General features: G+C 42.0%; 1 protein-coding gene across 2 annotated transcripts in view; it reads left to right on the plus strand.

The window, feature by feature from the left end:
- The window catches only part of sema6a (sema domain, transmembrane domain (TM), and cytoplasmic domain, (semaphorin) 6A), a 97,217-nt gene that overhangs the window by 63,671 nt on the left and 15,468 nt on the right, over positions 1–18,078 (plus strand). For both annotated transcript variants that reach the window (XM_026342504.1, XM_026342505.1), the window contains exons 10-17: positions 1,802–2,019; positions 3,629–3,760; positions 5,635–5,790; positions 8,388–8,561; positions 10,192–10,332; positions 10,460–10,537; positions 14,550–14,608; positions 15,483–15,503. In XM_026342504.1, coding sequence (XP_026198289.1) covers positions 1,802–2,019; positions 3,629–3,760; positions 5,635–5,790; positions 8,388–8,561; positions 10,192–10,332; positions 10,460–10,537; positions 14,550–14,608; positions 15,483–15,503 — 979 coding nt within the window. The remainder of the gene's footprint in view (positions 1–1,801; positions 2,020–3,628; positions 3,761–5,634; positions 5,791–8,387; positions 8,562–10,191; positions 10,333–10,459; positions 10,538–14,549; positions 14,609–15,482; positions 15,504–18,078) is intronic.

Below are 18,078 nucleotides of genomic sequence, written 5' to 3' on the forward strand. Positions count from 1 at the left end.
AACAGGATATGGATGTATCACATAACTGGAAGGAGGCTTTCAGGAGCTGTAAAAGTAGTTTTTTTTTTGCAATAGATAAACACTGGGCAGGATGCAGGACCTAAAATAGATTCAAAAGGAAGAATTTGTGGATGCCTGGAGATCCCATTTTGAAGTCTAAATATATAGCTTGAATTGCACCTCCACATCTGTCCGGCAATAGTCCCATTTGACCTATCATCTCAATATTTCCCAAGAGGAATTCCACCCAAGTGTTTGCGAGAAAAGAAACGCCTTGGAAGTGGAAAGGCCGAAGAACAAACAGGCTTTTCCCAGGTTTTACTCCAGGGGGACAGCGCGTGACATTTCTATTAATCCCCTCAGTACGGTTTTGGACCCTAACCTAAAAAAGTTAAATTGTATATCGGGTAGTAGAAAATACATTATGGAAATCCATCACTCAATATGTCTTTTTAGGAGTAAGGCGAGTGCTAGAAAGAGAGGGGATAAGACAAGAACAGAGCAGAGGTAACGAGAAAACACTGCAATAATGGATTCCCTGCCAGAAGTGACAGGCATGTGTTATACGGAGCATGAATACAGATCAAGCCGCTCAATCTGCTGGGTGTTTTGAAAGCAATGTCAGTATAATTATGCATGTGGTAGTAGAACTGATGGTGCAGAGAGCAATTTAACATTTAGTAAATGATATCTCTTCATTATTATACAGAAGAATGCCCTAGCCGTGACAATTTAACTGTCGTCTGTGCTTCATGGCAAATTGATAAATTTCCTGTGTCAGGACTGTGTTTACTTCAGTTTTATTGTCGGGTTGTTACTTTGTTATCGTGAAACTGCAAAAGGATAAAAAAAAAAAATTCATTACACAAGTGAATTAACAAGCTTTGATTAAGGTATTTGCTCAGCGTAAGGGATCCGTATATGTACGGGTGTGTATTTTTACCATGTGTGTGTCTGTGCCCCAAGTAACACACAGATAATCCAGCAGTCAGCTATCTGCTGGGAGTAGGACTGTGACACGCTGAACTGCAATATGCAAAGCCGACATAATTCCACATTCAACTTGACAGTCTCACCTGTTCTGTGTAATACAGTTTCTGTAATCTCGCTGCTCTATAATCTCAAAGTCAACAGGACTGTGCAGGCTTTTCTGTGACGGTGTGTGTATTTTTCTTAGTTGGAATGGCGTGCTTTCTACATCCATCCATGCTTGTATAAGAGTGAGGAAGAAGTGGGTTGTGGTGCATGCATGGGTGAGGGTGTGTGTGTGATTGTCTGTGGGTGTGTTTACAGGGATCTGGTTTAAATGCATGTTAACTCCCATTCACACTGTTTACTCTAGGTTGCAGTTTCAGGTCGGGGTTAGATTTATTGCTGTTAAGTATAGTGTGACAACAACTAATTACAATACTGGCTACGTGATCTTACAGCACAGTTGTAATTACAGCTCCGGCTCCCATTTGAAGATGTATACTTTAAATTCTCAGTTGCCAGGTGCTGACTCTTCAACATCATATCAAACACACAATTTTACCGCTCCGTTTCTTTAATTTGCTATAAAGTGATGAAACGTTAGATTAAGACTCTGTGGCGGTCTATGGTGGGTACTGCTGCTAGAAATCTAATTCAGATCTCACCACTATTTAGTAGCTCTTATAGAGCTTTTAGTCATTCTGCATGAAATCCATCCAGCAGCTACAAGCTTGTGATTGTAGAAGTTCATGTTTGAACTTTATAGAGACTTGTGACATGTTTTGTATTGAGTTATTTAAATGTAACCTTGCAGCTTTGTCTTGGTCAGGTGGTGTTTCCCCGTGTGGCGAGGGTTTGCAAGAATGACCGCGGTGGCTCGCCCCGTGTCTTGGAGAAACAGTGGACCTCCTTCCTCAAGTCTCGACTGAACTGCTCCATCCCTGGTGATTCCCACTTCTACTTCAACATCCTGCAGGCTGTGACTGATGTCATACACATCAGTGGGAGGGATGTAGTGATGGCCACTTTCTCCACACCTTACAACAGGTACGGCGAAGAACAAAAAAAACGTGCTGAAGCACTGAGAAATCAACAGACTGAAGTGAATTGATGAGATTGTTTTTAATCAGCTGTTCTCCTCATCTTATGAATGAGGTGTGAACAACAGTTTAGCACTTCCATTTTTTAATCTCATTATGTTTCTCTGTTTGAAATACTTTTAATTTATCAACACTATGACATTAACATAGAGCAAGCAGTGCGTGCTCCTGCTGTGCCACTGGGCGCCATGTAATTCCTGAGACTGGGTCAACATTAACATCTTCTGTCAAAACAGTTTTGCTGCCCTTTTGACATGCAGCTGTTTAATCTTATTTTCCCCTTTACAATTCATATTCAGAGCTGCTTTCATATTCATAGGGAGTTGATATCTAAATTGAAAATTACCGCGCAGCCATAGAGCTTGGCTGATAGCACGCACATATTGTAATTTTCCATTTTATGGCTGCTTTTTAGCAGATAAGACAATTGCTTGTGACAATGCAATTGAGCATGGTTAATGGACATTAAAACCCAATGAAGCAGTGCCTCTGAAAATTTCTATAAGCGCTGGTTTTGATCCTGGCATTAATTTTCCATTTAATAGTCATGGGGTGAAATTAGAGGGAGCACATTCAGACTGTAGGCGGCACTCAGGGTTGGTGTCGTTTAATTGTCTGTCTGGATGTCTGGCTCACTTGCTAACGGGCTGGCTCACTCAACATTACCATCTATCTGTCTTGTTATCAGCCCGGTGTAAACAGACATATGACTGTCTAACTTTCTGTACATTTCCAATGCAGAGGGCAATTACTGTAATTTAGGAGCCACGCCGAGAATTAACAGCTCTCTGACCTTGTACTCGATAATACTGCCCTTGTGTATTCTGTCTCCCTAAAGTCTAGATGATGAGTTTAACCCATGATGCAACAGCTATAAAATCCAGCTGGCCGAGAGATAGAGAGAGAGATTAAGATTTCTCTGAAAGTCTGATAAAGAATAAACTATTCTTAGTTTTTATTTCTGAGAGCAGATGCGGGAAAAATAGAAAGTGACTCAGCAATCTACTATGCAATGATTCCACTCAGATGGAAAGAAGACAGCGCTGTCTGCTGCTATCACAAGATGGGTGTTTTCCCCCTTATAATGAATAGCAATAATAAGATAATCTGTCTCCCATATTTCTTGCCCAACAGTGGACTTGTGATGAACTTTGATGCCTCGAGGCTTTTTGGTGAAGCTCAGTCTTAGAGGGGAGGTTTAGGGAATGTTGTCCTCATGAGGCTTGGCGTGCCAAACGAATGCTTCTACTAAATGAATGGAGGTTTATACTACATTCTTTTTAAATAAGTGAAAGTAAGTGAAAATAAGTAAGGGATATGAGAATAAAGAAATTGTCACCTATTCTGTAATCTTTAAATTTGGGTGTATCATCCAGTCTAAACATGCAACAGCCAAAATGAACAAGCCACAAGGGATTTAACCCCCTCCAACAGAGGGACTGTAAATCCATTTTTCTGTCTCCTGTTGATAGTCCAGACTTGGCAATATGTTTCTTTTTATATGTTCAGCTGTGGGGATTGTTTATGTGGGGTTTTTGTGTGTGTGTGTGTGGCAGTATTCCAGGCTCTGCAGTGTGTGCCTACGACATGGCCGAGGTGGCCAACGCGTTCACAGGGCGTTTCAAAGAGCAGAAATCCCCAGACTCCACCTGGACGCCTTTTCCTGAAGAGAAGGTTCCCAAGCCAAGGTACAACACCAGTCAATTAACCACAGCTCACACACATACATGCACACGTGGGATTTAGCTCAGTTGCACACACAATACACTGAGTCACACAGTTTGTCTTTTCCCGACTTCAATGTCTCACACCCACAGACGCAGATACACTATATTCTCCCTAATCAATAGACCACTTATATTTTCATTTTTAAATCACGTTGCGTCATTTTTCAATCTTTCACTCAGGGATTACACATCCTGTGTCACATTGCATCGCACCCACATACCGTACGCTCACAAAGTGTTTTCACAGGTGCAGCCCTAACCCACCTCTCTCCCCCACATGCAGCTGCATCAAAGGAGGACTCGGTATCACAAAATGAAGCATGAGACCATTTTACAGATGGCTGGCTAATTCCACAAATATACCAGCCTGATCAATCTCCAACCTATTGCTTGCTAATTAGTGCACTACGCTGCTCTACTACCCTCCAGAAAAAAGAAAAAAACAAACAAACAAACAAAAAAACAGATTTACTACAAAGATCTGGGCCATGATAATTGTTGTGTGCGTCAGTGTGTGTGTGTGTGTGTTGCCATATGGCTGCAAAGGCAGTTCCTCACCAGTGGAACGCCTTTGAATTCATCTACATGCAGCGTGTGACTAAGTGTATATGTATGAGTTCACCCACTTCCCTCAATTAGCATTTAATGAGTTGTTTATGTTCAACAAGGTCAGATGTTGCAATGATCAGATGTAAGTACTGTTGTTTCTGCAGCGACTGATGCGATTGATTTCATTTCCTTCCTCTGGTGCGTTCAAACCTTTTATCTACAGGCAAACAGACGGGGAGTTGTAACAATGCCACTTAGGTCTGGTCCTGCAGCAGACTGTTCCTCCATGTGTTACACTCTCATGCAGAATCGTTTACAGATTTTCATATTTAAGTCATGTCTGTTTTCATTCTGCTCTCCGTATGTCCCCAGACACACCAGAAAATGCAATAGCACTCGCTGTTACTGTCTCTTTCTCTTGACAAATGGTTTTACAAATGCCACCACTTCATTTACCAATATCAGTTTGGAGGTTCACTTGCCTGGAACCCATCTGTCAAAAGGATTTTTTTACATTTTCAGGTCACCTTGAATGGTTAAAAAAGTGTTTTCATTATAGATTTTATACTGTTGCACTTCACTTTAGGATTACATGTATTACAAAAACTAAATCAAATTGGACACAGTACACATGCGAATGCAGAGGAAGGCTGAGGCATTTCTCTTCATTATTAAATTCTCTTTGTAGTCATGCCTACACAGCAAATGATGATTTCCATAAAGGAAGAACACACTTCTCCTGACTACACATGCTTGCATGATTTAGGGTCTGCCCCTTACATGTTGTGAGTGTCAGACATTCAGTGGCCATCTGACTAATATTTCTAGGATCTGATGTGGATTATGTGGTATGGCAGGGTATCAAAGACCATGCAGTAAAGGGGTTTTACAAGCTCTCAGAGGTGAGATGCCTGCAAAGGGGATATGCTATCAAAAGCAGCTTCTCTTTTACAAGCAGCTCACCCTCTCCCTGTAAAAGGATCAGATAGATAGAATGTCTCAGTGCCTTACCCTGAGTGTAAAGAAAAGAAGACATCTTATGTCCTTTGCTCTGACCAAAGCCTCTTGGAATGAGAGTTTAGTAATTTAAAGCTACACTCTCATTGATTTTAGGGAACAGAACTTTTTTCTCATCTATTGGAGTTCAGACCATGAAAAATTGGTCTTTCCCCCCGCAGTCAATGTAACAGTTTGTCTTTTATACTTTTCCTCCTTCTGGTCGCCTTTTCTTCTCTCACATCATGCTCCTTCCTCATCACCTTCCTCTCCCTGCTCTTCATTTCCAGGCCTGGAAGCTGTGCCGGCACTCCATCCATGGAGAGGTACAAAGTGTCCAATGAGTTCCCCGACGACACACTCAACTTCATTAAGATGCATCCGCTGATGGACGAGGCTGTGCCCTCCATTGCTAACAGGCCCTGGTTCCTCAAGACTATGGTTCGGTAAGTATTACACACTGCGAAGGCTGTCGTCATCAGAGGTCTATGAGCCTCTTCAGCCCAGGACAATAATTACGTGAAGTGCTGCTCAGAGAGCCAGGCAGCTCATTAAAACACAGTAGTACTCCACCACAAACCAGCCGCTGACCTATTTTCGCTGCAGTAGAGGAAACACCGATCTACACTATACTATCATTCTCCCACAGTGACCATGTAGTGAGGTGGTGAAGTAACTTTGAATTCTCAGTGATGACTGTCTTCATGTTGCAACAAGTAATTTCACATTTACACCTATGAGCCTTTATTAAAGAAGAGGATTTCAGCTATTATGATTTTAACTGTAGTCTTTGTTGCTTTTTTTTGGTTAAAATTCTTTGAGGTTATTTCAAAGGGAGGATTTAAGTTTGTTTTTATTCTGTGGTTGGGTTTTCTCTAGGGTTTTTTTGGAATTGAGCCTATTTCCCAAAAGCCAGTGCAGTGTGGCTGATACCATTTGATCATAAAGGTCTGTCTGGGTTTTAGTTACACTACACAGACATTTCAGTCAACCTCTAGGGGAATACGACAGTGCACCACCATCCCATCAGCAGGGCAAAACTAGCTGACAGAGCATTGGGTAGAAAGTAAAAATCTTTCTTTTTTTTTTATGTGGAGCTAGTTTTGAAGGATTTATGGCTTGGACTGCTTGTCAGACTCTTGACAAACCTCAGCGGTGATAACATCTCTTTAAGCTATATAAAGAATCCTTCATATGTTTTACAAATTATTCGTGTCATATCATATCTTGCTGCTACTTTGCTGAGGTCTGACCTACATACTGACTTAGTCAGAATATGAACAGCTTTCATCAAGGCTATCCCTACAACTTTTTCTGTTCATTAGTGGACTGTATCATAAGGTCATATTATAAATAAAGCAGTGTTTCAGTCTTTGCATAATCAGCAATCAGATTTTTTAAATCTAATTTGAAATGACACCACAGTGAGTAAAACCTTGTATGAAAGTCAGAGGCAGTCGTTAAAAGCATTATGTAAGCTTAAAAAGCATCATGAATGCACATGTGGTGGACACAGAGTAGACTTTTAAAACATCTGTAACAAGTCTTGAAGTGAAATATTGTTCTTATGCTGAAGACAACTGGAAAAGAAATTAGAAATAGGGTTTGAGCCTCGTTACGCTATGGGTAGGACACCCTAATATCCTGCAAGAGCATCTGCTGGAAATTTTAGAAAGCCTTTTCTGTCCTGAGACTCTCTGTGCTGTGGCACGGACCTCAGCTGGCTGGGCACAATGAATCAAATAAAGGGGGGAGACACTCTGAAGAATCCTCCTCTTGAGATTTCTATTATCCTGAATAGAAAAGACAGTGAATGTCTTAGTCCTTGAGATTGTATTATTTCGCTGGGATCAAATCCCATTGACACAGTCCGTGGAGTTGCTGTTACGCTTGAGAGGATCAAAACCACATTAGACCTTTAGATTGCTGTTATTGTTGATTGGATAAAACCACACAGATCATTTTTAGAGAGAGTTTTTAAGAAAACAGAAGGGAAATGGGACTGGGGGACTATGCTTTGTTTTTTATTTGACTTAGTGTAAACTGTAGTAAGGTAATATTTATATTCATCACTTAAAAAAAAAAAAAGTATTTTACCACCTGGTGCCTTTTTACCCATTTTCACACAGAGAACACTCAGGAAACCGTTAATGATGGAAAAGGTGAACTTCCTACACTTTCCGATAAGATCTTATGTTTTATCTTTCATGAAAACAGTATTTACATAACAAACATTGGTGAGCAGACATGTACCTCTTTGCTAACTTGAAGAAAACTAATTGATAGATATATTTCAGCATCTGTTTGGCAATGAAATCAGACGGTCAAAGCAAATTGCCTTTTTGTTTGATTTATCTGCATTTTACTTGTAACACCCACAATTAGGCATCAATATAAAAAACACTGTCGAGTAGAGGTGTAATTTGCTAACTTGAATATGCTTGTTATTTATTTAACAGATATTAAAAGGAAAAATTAGTTTTATGCAGACCCACCTTGTGCGGAGCCAAACTGTGAGATCAGCTGGCGTCAATTCAAAGCGGAAGTAGCGTTCACAACTATTGTCTGTTGCTTGAGCAACTTTTCGTAATGTCTTTGTTTGAAGAACCACCTGACATGCCTTATGGCAATCTGGCTGAGTTTCTAATGAAATGACAATCAGCTAATGAGATTAATAATAAGAGTGTAATCTCCCCTGCTGCTGCTTATTGTCTTTTAGACATCTGATGTGAATGATAAAAGCAACATTGATTGACTGATCAGAATTATCATTTAAGAAATCATTTTAAATATATCCTGTTTTTGTTGTTCTTTTTTCTGTTATCTTTACAGGTCACTAGTAGTTTTTATTGATGCAAATGTTTTGAATATGGTCCAGTAGAGAACTCACTGCACTGGGATTTACCTTCCATCCCTCCTGGTGTTCTTCCTCCCCATCTGTTGCTCTTACAGCTACATCTGATGCACAAACATGTTCCTCTATTAAACAAACTATTCGACTTATTAATTGGTTGATTGATTTTACTCTGTGTTCCTCATCCAGGTATCGTCTAACCCGTATCGCCGTGGACAATGAGGCGGGTCCCCATAAAAACAACACAGTGGTCTTCCTGGGGTCTGAGAAAGGCATCATCCTCAAGTTCCTGGCCAAGATGAACAATGGCTTCCTCAATCATAGCCTATTTCTGGAGGAGCTCAACGTCTACAACCCTGACAAGTAAGTAGCTCTGGGTGTATCCGAGAGAGATGGATAGGAATAAAGAAACACATAGATACAGTTGCTACAAATGGAAAATGCTGCAGTTGTTACATACGTGTGCTTCGAGAGAGTATGTATGTGCTATTTTGCATGTTTCCAACCATCTCCCAGCTCAGCCAACCCACCAGCTCCATCAGTACCAATCAATTCCCCCGGCCCAAGCTATACGGTGAAGCCAGCCAACCAGATGGCTACTCTATCATTTAAAAGAGTTTTATCAGGTTACACTCTGCCCAACCGCAGCTACAAAATTAAAGACATAGACCCTAAGGCTCTGGATAATGTAGTGCTGTGGTTCCCAACCACAGTGGAGCCCAGCTCCTCCAAAATGATGGTTGATTAAAGGAAACACACATGCACCCACACTCTGGGGCCTGTGTTTGTCTTCAGAGCAGCCCTGCACTCTCTCGCTAATACATTACACGGCTGTTGGTGCTTGTATGGACGTAGGAGCTGTGTATAGTGGAGTGAGCGAGTTGAGCATTGTTGTGTATTTGGATTAGAGGTGAATAAGGAAAAATCAACCACAGTATGACCCTGCCAAAACAAATATTTAGTTAAGGAGTAATGGATGAGGGGGAACGAATTGCAGTGCAAACAGAGGAGGGAGTGGTAAAGACCAGAGAGAAGAGATGGAAAGAAGCAGAGCTGAAAATACATTATTGGGTTAGACAACTGAGAAGAAGAAGAAAAGGGGACGGAGGACTTGACAGGAGGGCTTTCAAGGTTACCACTGTTTGTTATCCAACATGCTGCGGCCATGTGACGAGCCGTATGGAGGAGACGAAGGGCAGGCCCTTCCTTTTCTTTCTCTCGCCCTGCTGTATCTTCTTCTTGTCCCCTCGGCGTCTCCCCCTCATTGTGTCTTCTCTGCGTCTATGGCTGAAGCCGAGCATTCGTCTGTTGCTGGCCATCTGGCTTTAGTCGCATGCAGTAAGTGACTTTGCCTGCTTTCCTGGCTGGCTGGATCAGAACAGGCCTGACTGTCGTGCATTACCCAGTGTAGATGTACTCTAAGCCCTAATTGAGAGAGATAATGCAGGAGCAGAGCGCTGCGAAGGGGAGATTAAATCCCAGGAGCTGGATGGTGCGATGGAGAGGGCACCGGATGGAGATAAGGGGTAGAAAAATGCTTGACACGCCCATAGGGATCAAAATGTGCTCCTATGGGGACGAAGAGACAGACTAGCGGGGATGGAGGAATGGACGTGTGGGGGGAGGAGGGGGCTGAGTTATGTTACTGGGTTTTACAGTTAAGTGCAGTGTTGTTGCTGACTGCTCACAGTGCCCATCTGTCCATGTATCAGTTGTATCTGTATCATCCCCTTCTTTATCTCACTTTATCTCCCACTCTGTTCCTGACCCTATGTTCTCAAGTTGACCATTATCTCTGCGTTCCCTGACCTCACAGTTTGTCTACCACATGTCAATCTTTCTCCTTTTTTTTGTCTTTAAATGAACTGTTAAATCTCATTTTGTGATCTCTCACATCTCCCCTCACCAGCTTTTTTTTACTAGACTTTGTCCCTAAAAAACACAAGTCCTTGTCGTTTATCCTCTTCTCTGTGTTCTTCTCTGTTTCCTCTAGGTGCAACATAGACGGTGTGGAGGACAAGCGTATCATCGGCATGCAAATAGACAGCAAGAGTCACGCTCTGTGGGTTGCTTTTTCCTCCTGTGTGGTTAAAGTGCCACTGTCTCGTTGTGAAAGACACGGAAGATGCAAGAAGTAAGTTTAATGCCAGCTCATGAAATCGTCATTCATTAACAAACAGTCCCTCTACAGCTTCCCTGTAAGAGGTGAAAATGCTTCCAGTATACAACATGACGAGTGTGTGTGTGTGTTTGATTTGCAGGTCCTGTATAGCATCCAGAGATCCATATTGTGGTTGGGTGTCAGAAGGAGCCTGCAGACAGGTGGTTGGCAATGTAAAGTAAGTATATACAACCATAATCACAAGAGCTTTAGAAAGAGGTATGAAAAGGAAAAGTTAATTCCTGCACAGAGTTTGTGGCAGTTTGTGCACCTCCAAATCTTGAAAGAGCATGAAAATACATTATTATCATCATCATCATCAACCACTGTAGAACCAAAGTACCATGTAGCTGTTTGGTATCAAACACCCGGTCACCATCCATTGACGAAATATTATACTGGTTAGAAAGATTTAGCTCTGTTAGTTCAAATTTGGTCCCTGAATGTATTTCGGAAGACTTGAGGAAACATTTAGGTTTGTTTGGTGCTATATATTTATACAGAATAGGTTGAATTTAACCAATTTTAAATTATGATTTTAAAAACGTTTCCATTGTCCTGCATGACACCTCATTAATAATGAAATATATGTTATTATCATTACAGTACAGCAAACATGTCCAACACTGAGCTGGTTATATCTGGTGAATTTCAGTAAGGCTGAGACACGTTTCCAAGGAAGTTTTATAAAACTGTATCCCACTTTTTTTGTCTCACCTAGTGGCATTCATTTCTCGATTTGTCGTGTCTGTGATCTTTCTAATTTTATGGCGTGTAAGTGCAATTTCCTCCAGCTGAACGGGCTATTGGAAGGTTGAATGGAAGGAAAGCGTTGTTTGCCTCAGGCATGGGGTTGGGTATGCAGCACTGGGGAAAGCTTGATGGTCGCGGTAACTATAATTTGTGGCTGTAGTTATGACACAGAACCAGATTATGCTTTCTGAACAAACAGCATATGGAGTTTTGTGGTGGAAAAAACATTTTACAGATGAAGTCATAACAAAAGAAGCAGTGCTCCAGTGGCTATTTGACGATGAATGAATTTGATCCCCCTGCTGCAAAATGATTGGCCTGGCATGCCAACACACGAAAGGCGCATGTACCCACACGTACACACAAAATGTGCGTAGCAAAAAACACACACGCTGCCCATCCTGTTATTATTCCGCAAAGCTGAAGCAGTGAACTGCTCTGATTGAGTTTCCACTTTAGAGCAGCAGCCCACATAGAGGCTTTAAAGGGGCAGATGACCTCTCTCTGTTACTGTGCAATATTTCTAAGTGAGAGAGGGTAGGATTAAGCCCTGTAGGATCTGTTGGTCTGTGGAGAGCTATTCAAAGCATTTGCCAGGCTGGACAGAAGGAGGCATGAAACTAGGGAGGGGAGAGTTAGAAGCATTTTGGTGTTAAACTAAAATGTGAGTATTGCTAATGCAAACAGTTCCCTACAGAGAAGAGACCTCTCTTTCTTAATGTTGGTCTTCCTTTCTCACCTCTTCTTTTCCTCAGTAAAATAAAAATCCCTGTTTCATCGTCTGTCTTTGTTTACATCTCTGCCTAACAAGACACCTCTCTGTCTTCTTACCTGTGTTCTGTGTGCCCATCCCTGTCTGTGTATCTATTTATATCCATTCTTTTTCTATCTTTCTTCCAACATATTATTTCTCTCTTGCATGCTTTCCCTCCTTTCTTCTTCCATCTGGCCCTGGTGCTAGCGTGCCAGCTTTCCCATGTGGAGTTATGCCTCTTATACCTACTGCCTATAAACAGCTTGTTCTCTGGTCGCCTGCAATATGGTCCCCAGTCACCCCCTGTTCATGCATATGATTGCATACGATTCTGTAGAGTTGTTATTATGTAAACTAAGTACATGGCTGTGTTTCACTGACAACAGATCAGCATATTAATAATTGTTTGTTCATTAATTAAGCCATTGTAAAGGCCAGCAACCACGACTTTTGTGGTTGCTGGTTACACTTCCAACCTCTGCACAAATACTGATTATTTCTTTGTAAATCAGAGCCCACAGATCACGATGAACAAGCAACTTTACTTTACACTCTAGATTTGGTATATTAAGTCCCTGGTTGCCCATACACTTCTGACATGAATAATTAATGCTATTATGCCTGACCTGCATTTCAGCTACCAATTGCTGCCTTCGGTTATGTAGTGTGAAGTTTGAAGTTGATTTAAATATGCATTATGTGGTTGCAGTGGGATCTTAACCTTGAGCTGAACCGTCTGTAGTGTCACATTCAAACACACTGCACTATAATGCAGCCGCTACGGGACCTGAACCTTTTAACTGAAGGTTCACACTCGTCGTTCGTTCGCATTCACATGTGCCAAGTGCGGCTCAGACGCTGCATCTGTAGTGTGACAACTCATTGTACATTCATCTCAAGACCAATGGGATTTAAACCTTGTAATGTTCATCTCAAAACAGTCTCCACACAGTCTGTAATGTTCTTATCAATCCATACTGGAAACCATGACCGCAAGGTTGCCAGTGTCTTGGTCTGGTCACAGAAGCCAAATAGCATATCACGGCAGAGGGGCATGAGGGGACGACGTCTGTGAGAAAAAGTCTGGCAGATACTGGAAATGCTTGGATGGTATTTGTGCTAAGACAGGTTTAATATTGCAACTCTGCATCTGCTTTGTGATTATGACCGTGTATGATAAGCAAATCAGATAAGCAGATTAAATGTAGGCCTACCCCCAGAAATGAAACGAGGATGCTGCTGTTGTTATTTATGCTGCTGTTATTGTGGTTGCTTTTGAAGGGAAATTGGTTATCAAGGGGGTAACATTTACCGTCACCGTGTTAATTAAGGTTCTGTCAAACAGGAGGAAAAGAAGAAGAGTAAATGAAGGCATGGAAATTTTCAATCATCTCCCTCATTTACATATACATAAGGCTTTGACTTTGATTCTGATTTTACAATGCTTACAATAAATTAATATTTTGCTTCTTAAATCTCCTGTACTTGTCCTTGTTGTCAGGTTCAAGCTTTTAGCTCTGATCAGGGGATAAAGGGGTGGGTGACGCTGTTTTGGAAAATCATTCTTCTTCATGCTATAATCGTGGCCAGTGGAGGGTGAGGAAGATGAGAGGCGGGTGGACAGGCAAGAGGAGGAGGAGGAGGAGTAGAGAGGGAGCTGAGGAGGACTGTGAAAAGCTGTCATGCGTGACTGTGATCCTGGTTGACAGTTGGTCCGCTCTGTTTCACAGATCTTCTTACTGCCTGCTTGGTGGTCTTTCAGGAAGAAAACAGGTCTTGGTGCAGATTGCATCAGAAAATAACATCTTCGAAAACCCTCTCTCTGCCTTTGTGTCATATGATGGCCCTCAAGCATGGTTACCCCTCACTGCCCTGGTCTTGGCCCATGTGATTGGGACTTCAACCTTACAACTCTACTGAACCTAGATAATGTCAGACACAGAATAGTAGGAGAAAGGATTTGTGAAGTTCTATTGAAAAGGAATAGTTCTGAGTCGTATGGCTTATATTTGCCTTCTTGCCACGATGGCAATATTGATAACTCTCCCATGCTTGGACAATAAATAAGAAGCTGAAAACTGCAGCAAATTCTTTTAGCTTAGCGTTGTCTGGAAAAAAGGAGAAGCAGATAACCTGCCTACAAGCAGCACCTCAAAACCTCTGTAACTCATATTTTATATCTCGTTTGTTTAATTACACAGGATGTTGCTTGCCTTACTCTATCTTGGCTGGGACCAGTAACTTCCTGGAGTCTCTTTTGGTTGCTTGGCAACTGCTCAGAGCCAAGTATAGTAATGGTCTAGCGGCAACGTAACCCCAATGCAAAATATTAAATGTTGTTTTCACACATTTTTACACAAATAGGCGTGGTGTCTATTAAAGTTATGTAAATATACAATAAGTTATTGCTACTGTATACTGCTGGTGATGAGTCCCATGCCACTTACTAGCCTTCTAGCATTCTTCATACCCACAGATTTTAGGCCCCCAGGGCACTTGCTAGGGGTCTTTAATTTTGTTCCTGTAGGGCTTTCAACAGCCTACACTGTGAGCATAGTGCAGTGTACACTGTGTTTGGGGATGTTTTGTCGTAGGTTTACTATAGTTACTCTGTTAGGTGTGGCTAGCCTGCATGGCCTGGCCTGTTTTCCACTGCTGACCATGATGTCTCTGTTCCCCGCAGATCAGCCTTTGAGCAGGACGTGGAGCATGGTAACACAGATGGCCTGGGAGACTGCCAAAGTAAGCAGGCCCACTTCACTCCTATCTTTCCTCCTCTCCTCTATACCCCTCGTACTAGTCCTCTTTTCTCTGTTAACTCATTCTCCCTCTTCTCCTTACTCTCCATTCCCTTCTTCGCTGCTGTCACCTCTTTCTCCCCCGTCTGTTCAGCCCTCACAATCCTTTCTTTCAGCCTCTTCCATCCATCTGTCCCTTTCGGCGCTCATCCTCCTCTGCCCTCCTCCCGCTGTTTCTCTGGTCCCCTGGTTAATAGAGTGTTGTGTCCCATTGAGCAAAGACTGGGTTCCTTCTTGCAAATTGCCATGAAAACACAACTAAAACCTTCAGCAAGTCACAGGAAAGCCTTTTACTTCCATTCAAAGGGCTAATTTTGAAACACTAAATAAAACTCTGTGCCTCAGAAGTCTTGAAAGGTCTCTTTGACTCTACAAGACAGAGAATAGCACATACGATGAATGTACATTTTATAAGTAAGTGTCCAGAATAACAGTTTGGATCCATCGAATGCGATGCTCTCTTGATTTTCTTCTTAGCCTGCTCAATGCTCTAGAGAAATTTAAAAAACATTTGACATTAAATCACTCATCTTAGTCCATCTGATCTGAGTTTCAACTGTTTACTCAGAGTAAATGAAAGCAGTGAATTTTCCGCTCAGTTTCATCAGTACGTTCAGTCTGGGGAAGCCGCGCTGCTGGGCCTTCATTTGCTGTAGAAGCCATATAGATCACCTCTGATTAAAAGTTAGGAGAACATCGAGCAGCCAGTCGATTCGGCATTACTTTAAGAGTCATGGCTTTTGATCACGTTAAAGCATAAGCTCTCTTTACTGCTTGCAATAACACGTTTTCCCTCATTTGTTTTCTTCTTCTTCCAGATACCTTTGTGGCACTGAACGGTAAGTGTCTCATATTGACTGTAGAGGCAATCAGATAAAAGACAAGAGCTGCATTTCATCTTCCCAGTCTCTTTAACTTCAACCACACCTCTTCATCTTGTCAATCTATCTTTCCCTCTCAAGCAAATGAAAACTCCTCCCACCTGTGTAAAGACACATTATTAATGACTCGAGCTTTTAACTGAATTCATTTCACTTCTTCTTTTTGATAGACATTACTCCCAGTTACAAAGGTAACGGTCAATTTCTTTTCTCGCTGTGTTTTTCCTCAGCCAACCCCCTTTCATGTTTGATAAATAAAAGCCAGAATTAAAAATCCTTAATGTAGATTTTGATCCTATTAGTTCCCTTAGACCTCCCCTTCCTTTCTTGCTCCCCCTGCCCCATCCTCTTTATCTCTTGTGCGGTAGCATTGATTAGCCCTGACCTTTGCTTTGCTAATTGGATGGATCTGCTTGTTGGTGTTTTAAGGCCTTGATGGTGAAGAAATGCTTCAAAGTGCAAATTAGACAAGATGTGTTGACAGAGGGGGAGAGAGATTAAACTGGCCTGTTTAGAGCCAGCATAGATCAGATATGTTTCTGCTAATCGCAAACGAGCACGTGGAGTTGGCAGAGCCCCTCCGCACAGTCGAAGATGCTTAATTCAAAAGGCCAACACGAGCATGCACAGAGATACAGCATGTGCACACACGTTTTTAGAGATTATTCATCTCACGAATATGTTCACTGTCCTAATCACGCAACATAATATCACAATCACGCTTCAATGCTGGCTGATTCAGACAAATTTCCCAATTCACATTCAGACAGTTGTGATTACCCCGAGTCACAGTTAGGAAAGTCACTCTTATTCACAGCACTTACACCTCCACTCACATTCACCTAATTTTTTATCTAAGTGGAGGTTTTCAGCTAATCTCTCCCCCGCTCTCTCTCACGCACACATGCGTGCACACCTTGCAGATGCCAGATCAAAAACAGCCAGATCCGCACAGAATGACAAGAATAGATATTTTGAAGTTGTTCCAGAACGACCAGCGCTCCCTGTCTCACCCCCCTGTGGCTGTACCCCCGCTGTGATTCTCCCTCCTTTTGGAGATCCAGGGTCATAGAAAAAGCATCTGTGTTGGTGTGCACCCCTATAGTGCTGAATATGCTCCCACAGGCTTGTCTGTGTATTTCCAGGCACACACATAAACACGCACACACAGACACCACCCAGTTTACAGCCCCCCTAAAAGAAGTCTCCGCTATTGCCCCATTCCCCCGTCTATCTGCTGGTAGTTGATATGGATTTAAAGATAAATAAATGCCCCCTTCCCATTCTCCTCTCCCCTACTCCAGACTAGACATCCGCGCCTCTCTTTTAATCTGTAGAAAGAGAGGGATGTGCATCCGTCGAGTCTGTGGAGGAGCTCTGAGGCTCCGAGCTCTCTCTCTCTCTCTCTCTATGTGTGTCATCTGCCTGAATTGCACTTCCCCTGGCGGTGGGGGAATGAATTATAAAATAGGCCTGTCACACTAATCTCTCAGCCTTGGGCCAATAGTTAAATAAATCATTTTAATGATTGCCACGCCACACGGTGGAGGAGGAGGGGGCTCTGGGTGGTGTCTGTTGTGCGTAGTCTACCAGCAGCATCAACGTTAGCCCCCTGGAATGACTCTCCATCTTCAAACATAGGCATAAACACATATTGAGAAGGCACTCACATATCCGCAAACACACACACACACACTTTGCTGTCACCTCCTCCACGGAGAGAGCGTGTTAAAATGGGAATTGGGGACTGAGCTCTACAGAGGATGCTGATAAAAGTGTTGTCACTCTTCATCTAGGGGAGATTATTTCCTTAAATATATACATTATATTAAATTCAATATATAGCTTGTGCAAAACTGTGTAGGGTGGCTTAACTGTAAGCAAGTGGGATGGTAATGTGATTAGTATGGTTCAAAAATAAACAGGCAGACAAAGCTTAGGCACAAATTCTGCTTATGAAAGATCATGAGAAAAGTGAGACAGGTGAATACAGGAAAGATTATATGGAGACGTGCAGCGATAGCTGGAGAAGAGATAGATACAGTATGAGCTGTTATCCACATGTGGAAGAGTGTTTTGTTAGTTGTCAGATAATGTCAGACTTTCAGGTGTTAGTGGATTCGTTTGCATAGACACGTCCTACGTCTAAGTGTACTATTCCTGTTATAGTCCCTTAATCTGATTAATTTCCTGAATGTATTTTGATTTCTGTTTGAACTGTTGGCCAGTAGTTCATTTAGCCATTAAGGAATTTAATTACAAGGAGCAGAAAAATTCATTAGCACTTAATGACTTTTATGGGGGTAGGAATGCTTTTAAGTTTTATATCTGCTCACATCCCCTTTTCCATTGTCCACATAACAAACCTATTCAGGTTAGGCGAGAGGTGAAACCACCCTAGAGAATAAATTTGAACCAATTTTACTCAAAGTGAAGATGCTACTTGGATTAGTTGACTCAACAAGCTAACCATGTATATGCAAAATGATAATGGGAGGAAGGAGTGAAGAGAAAGAAAAACAGGAAGACTGAT

Source organism: Anabas testudineus, chromosome 9 (genome assembly GCF_900324465.2).
Source record: "Anabas testudineus chromosome 9, fAnaTes1.2, whole genome shotgun sequence".
In the NCBI taxonomy this organism is placed as follows: Eukaryota; Metazoa; Chordata; class Actinopteri; order Anabantiformes; family Anabantidae; genus Anabas; species Anabas testudineus.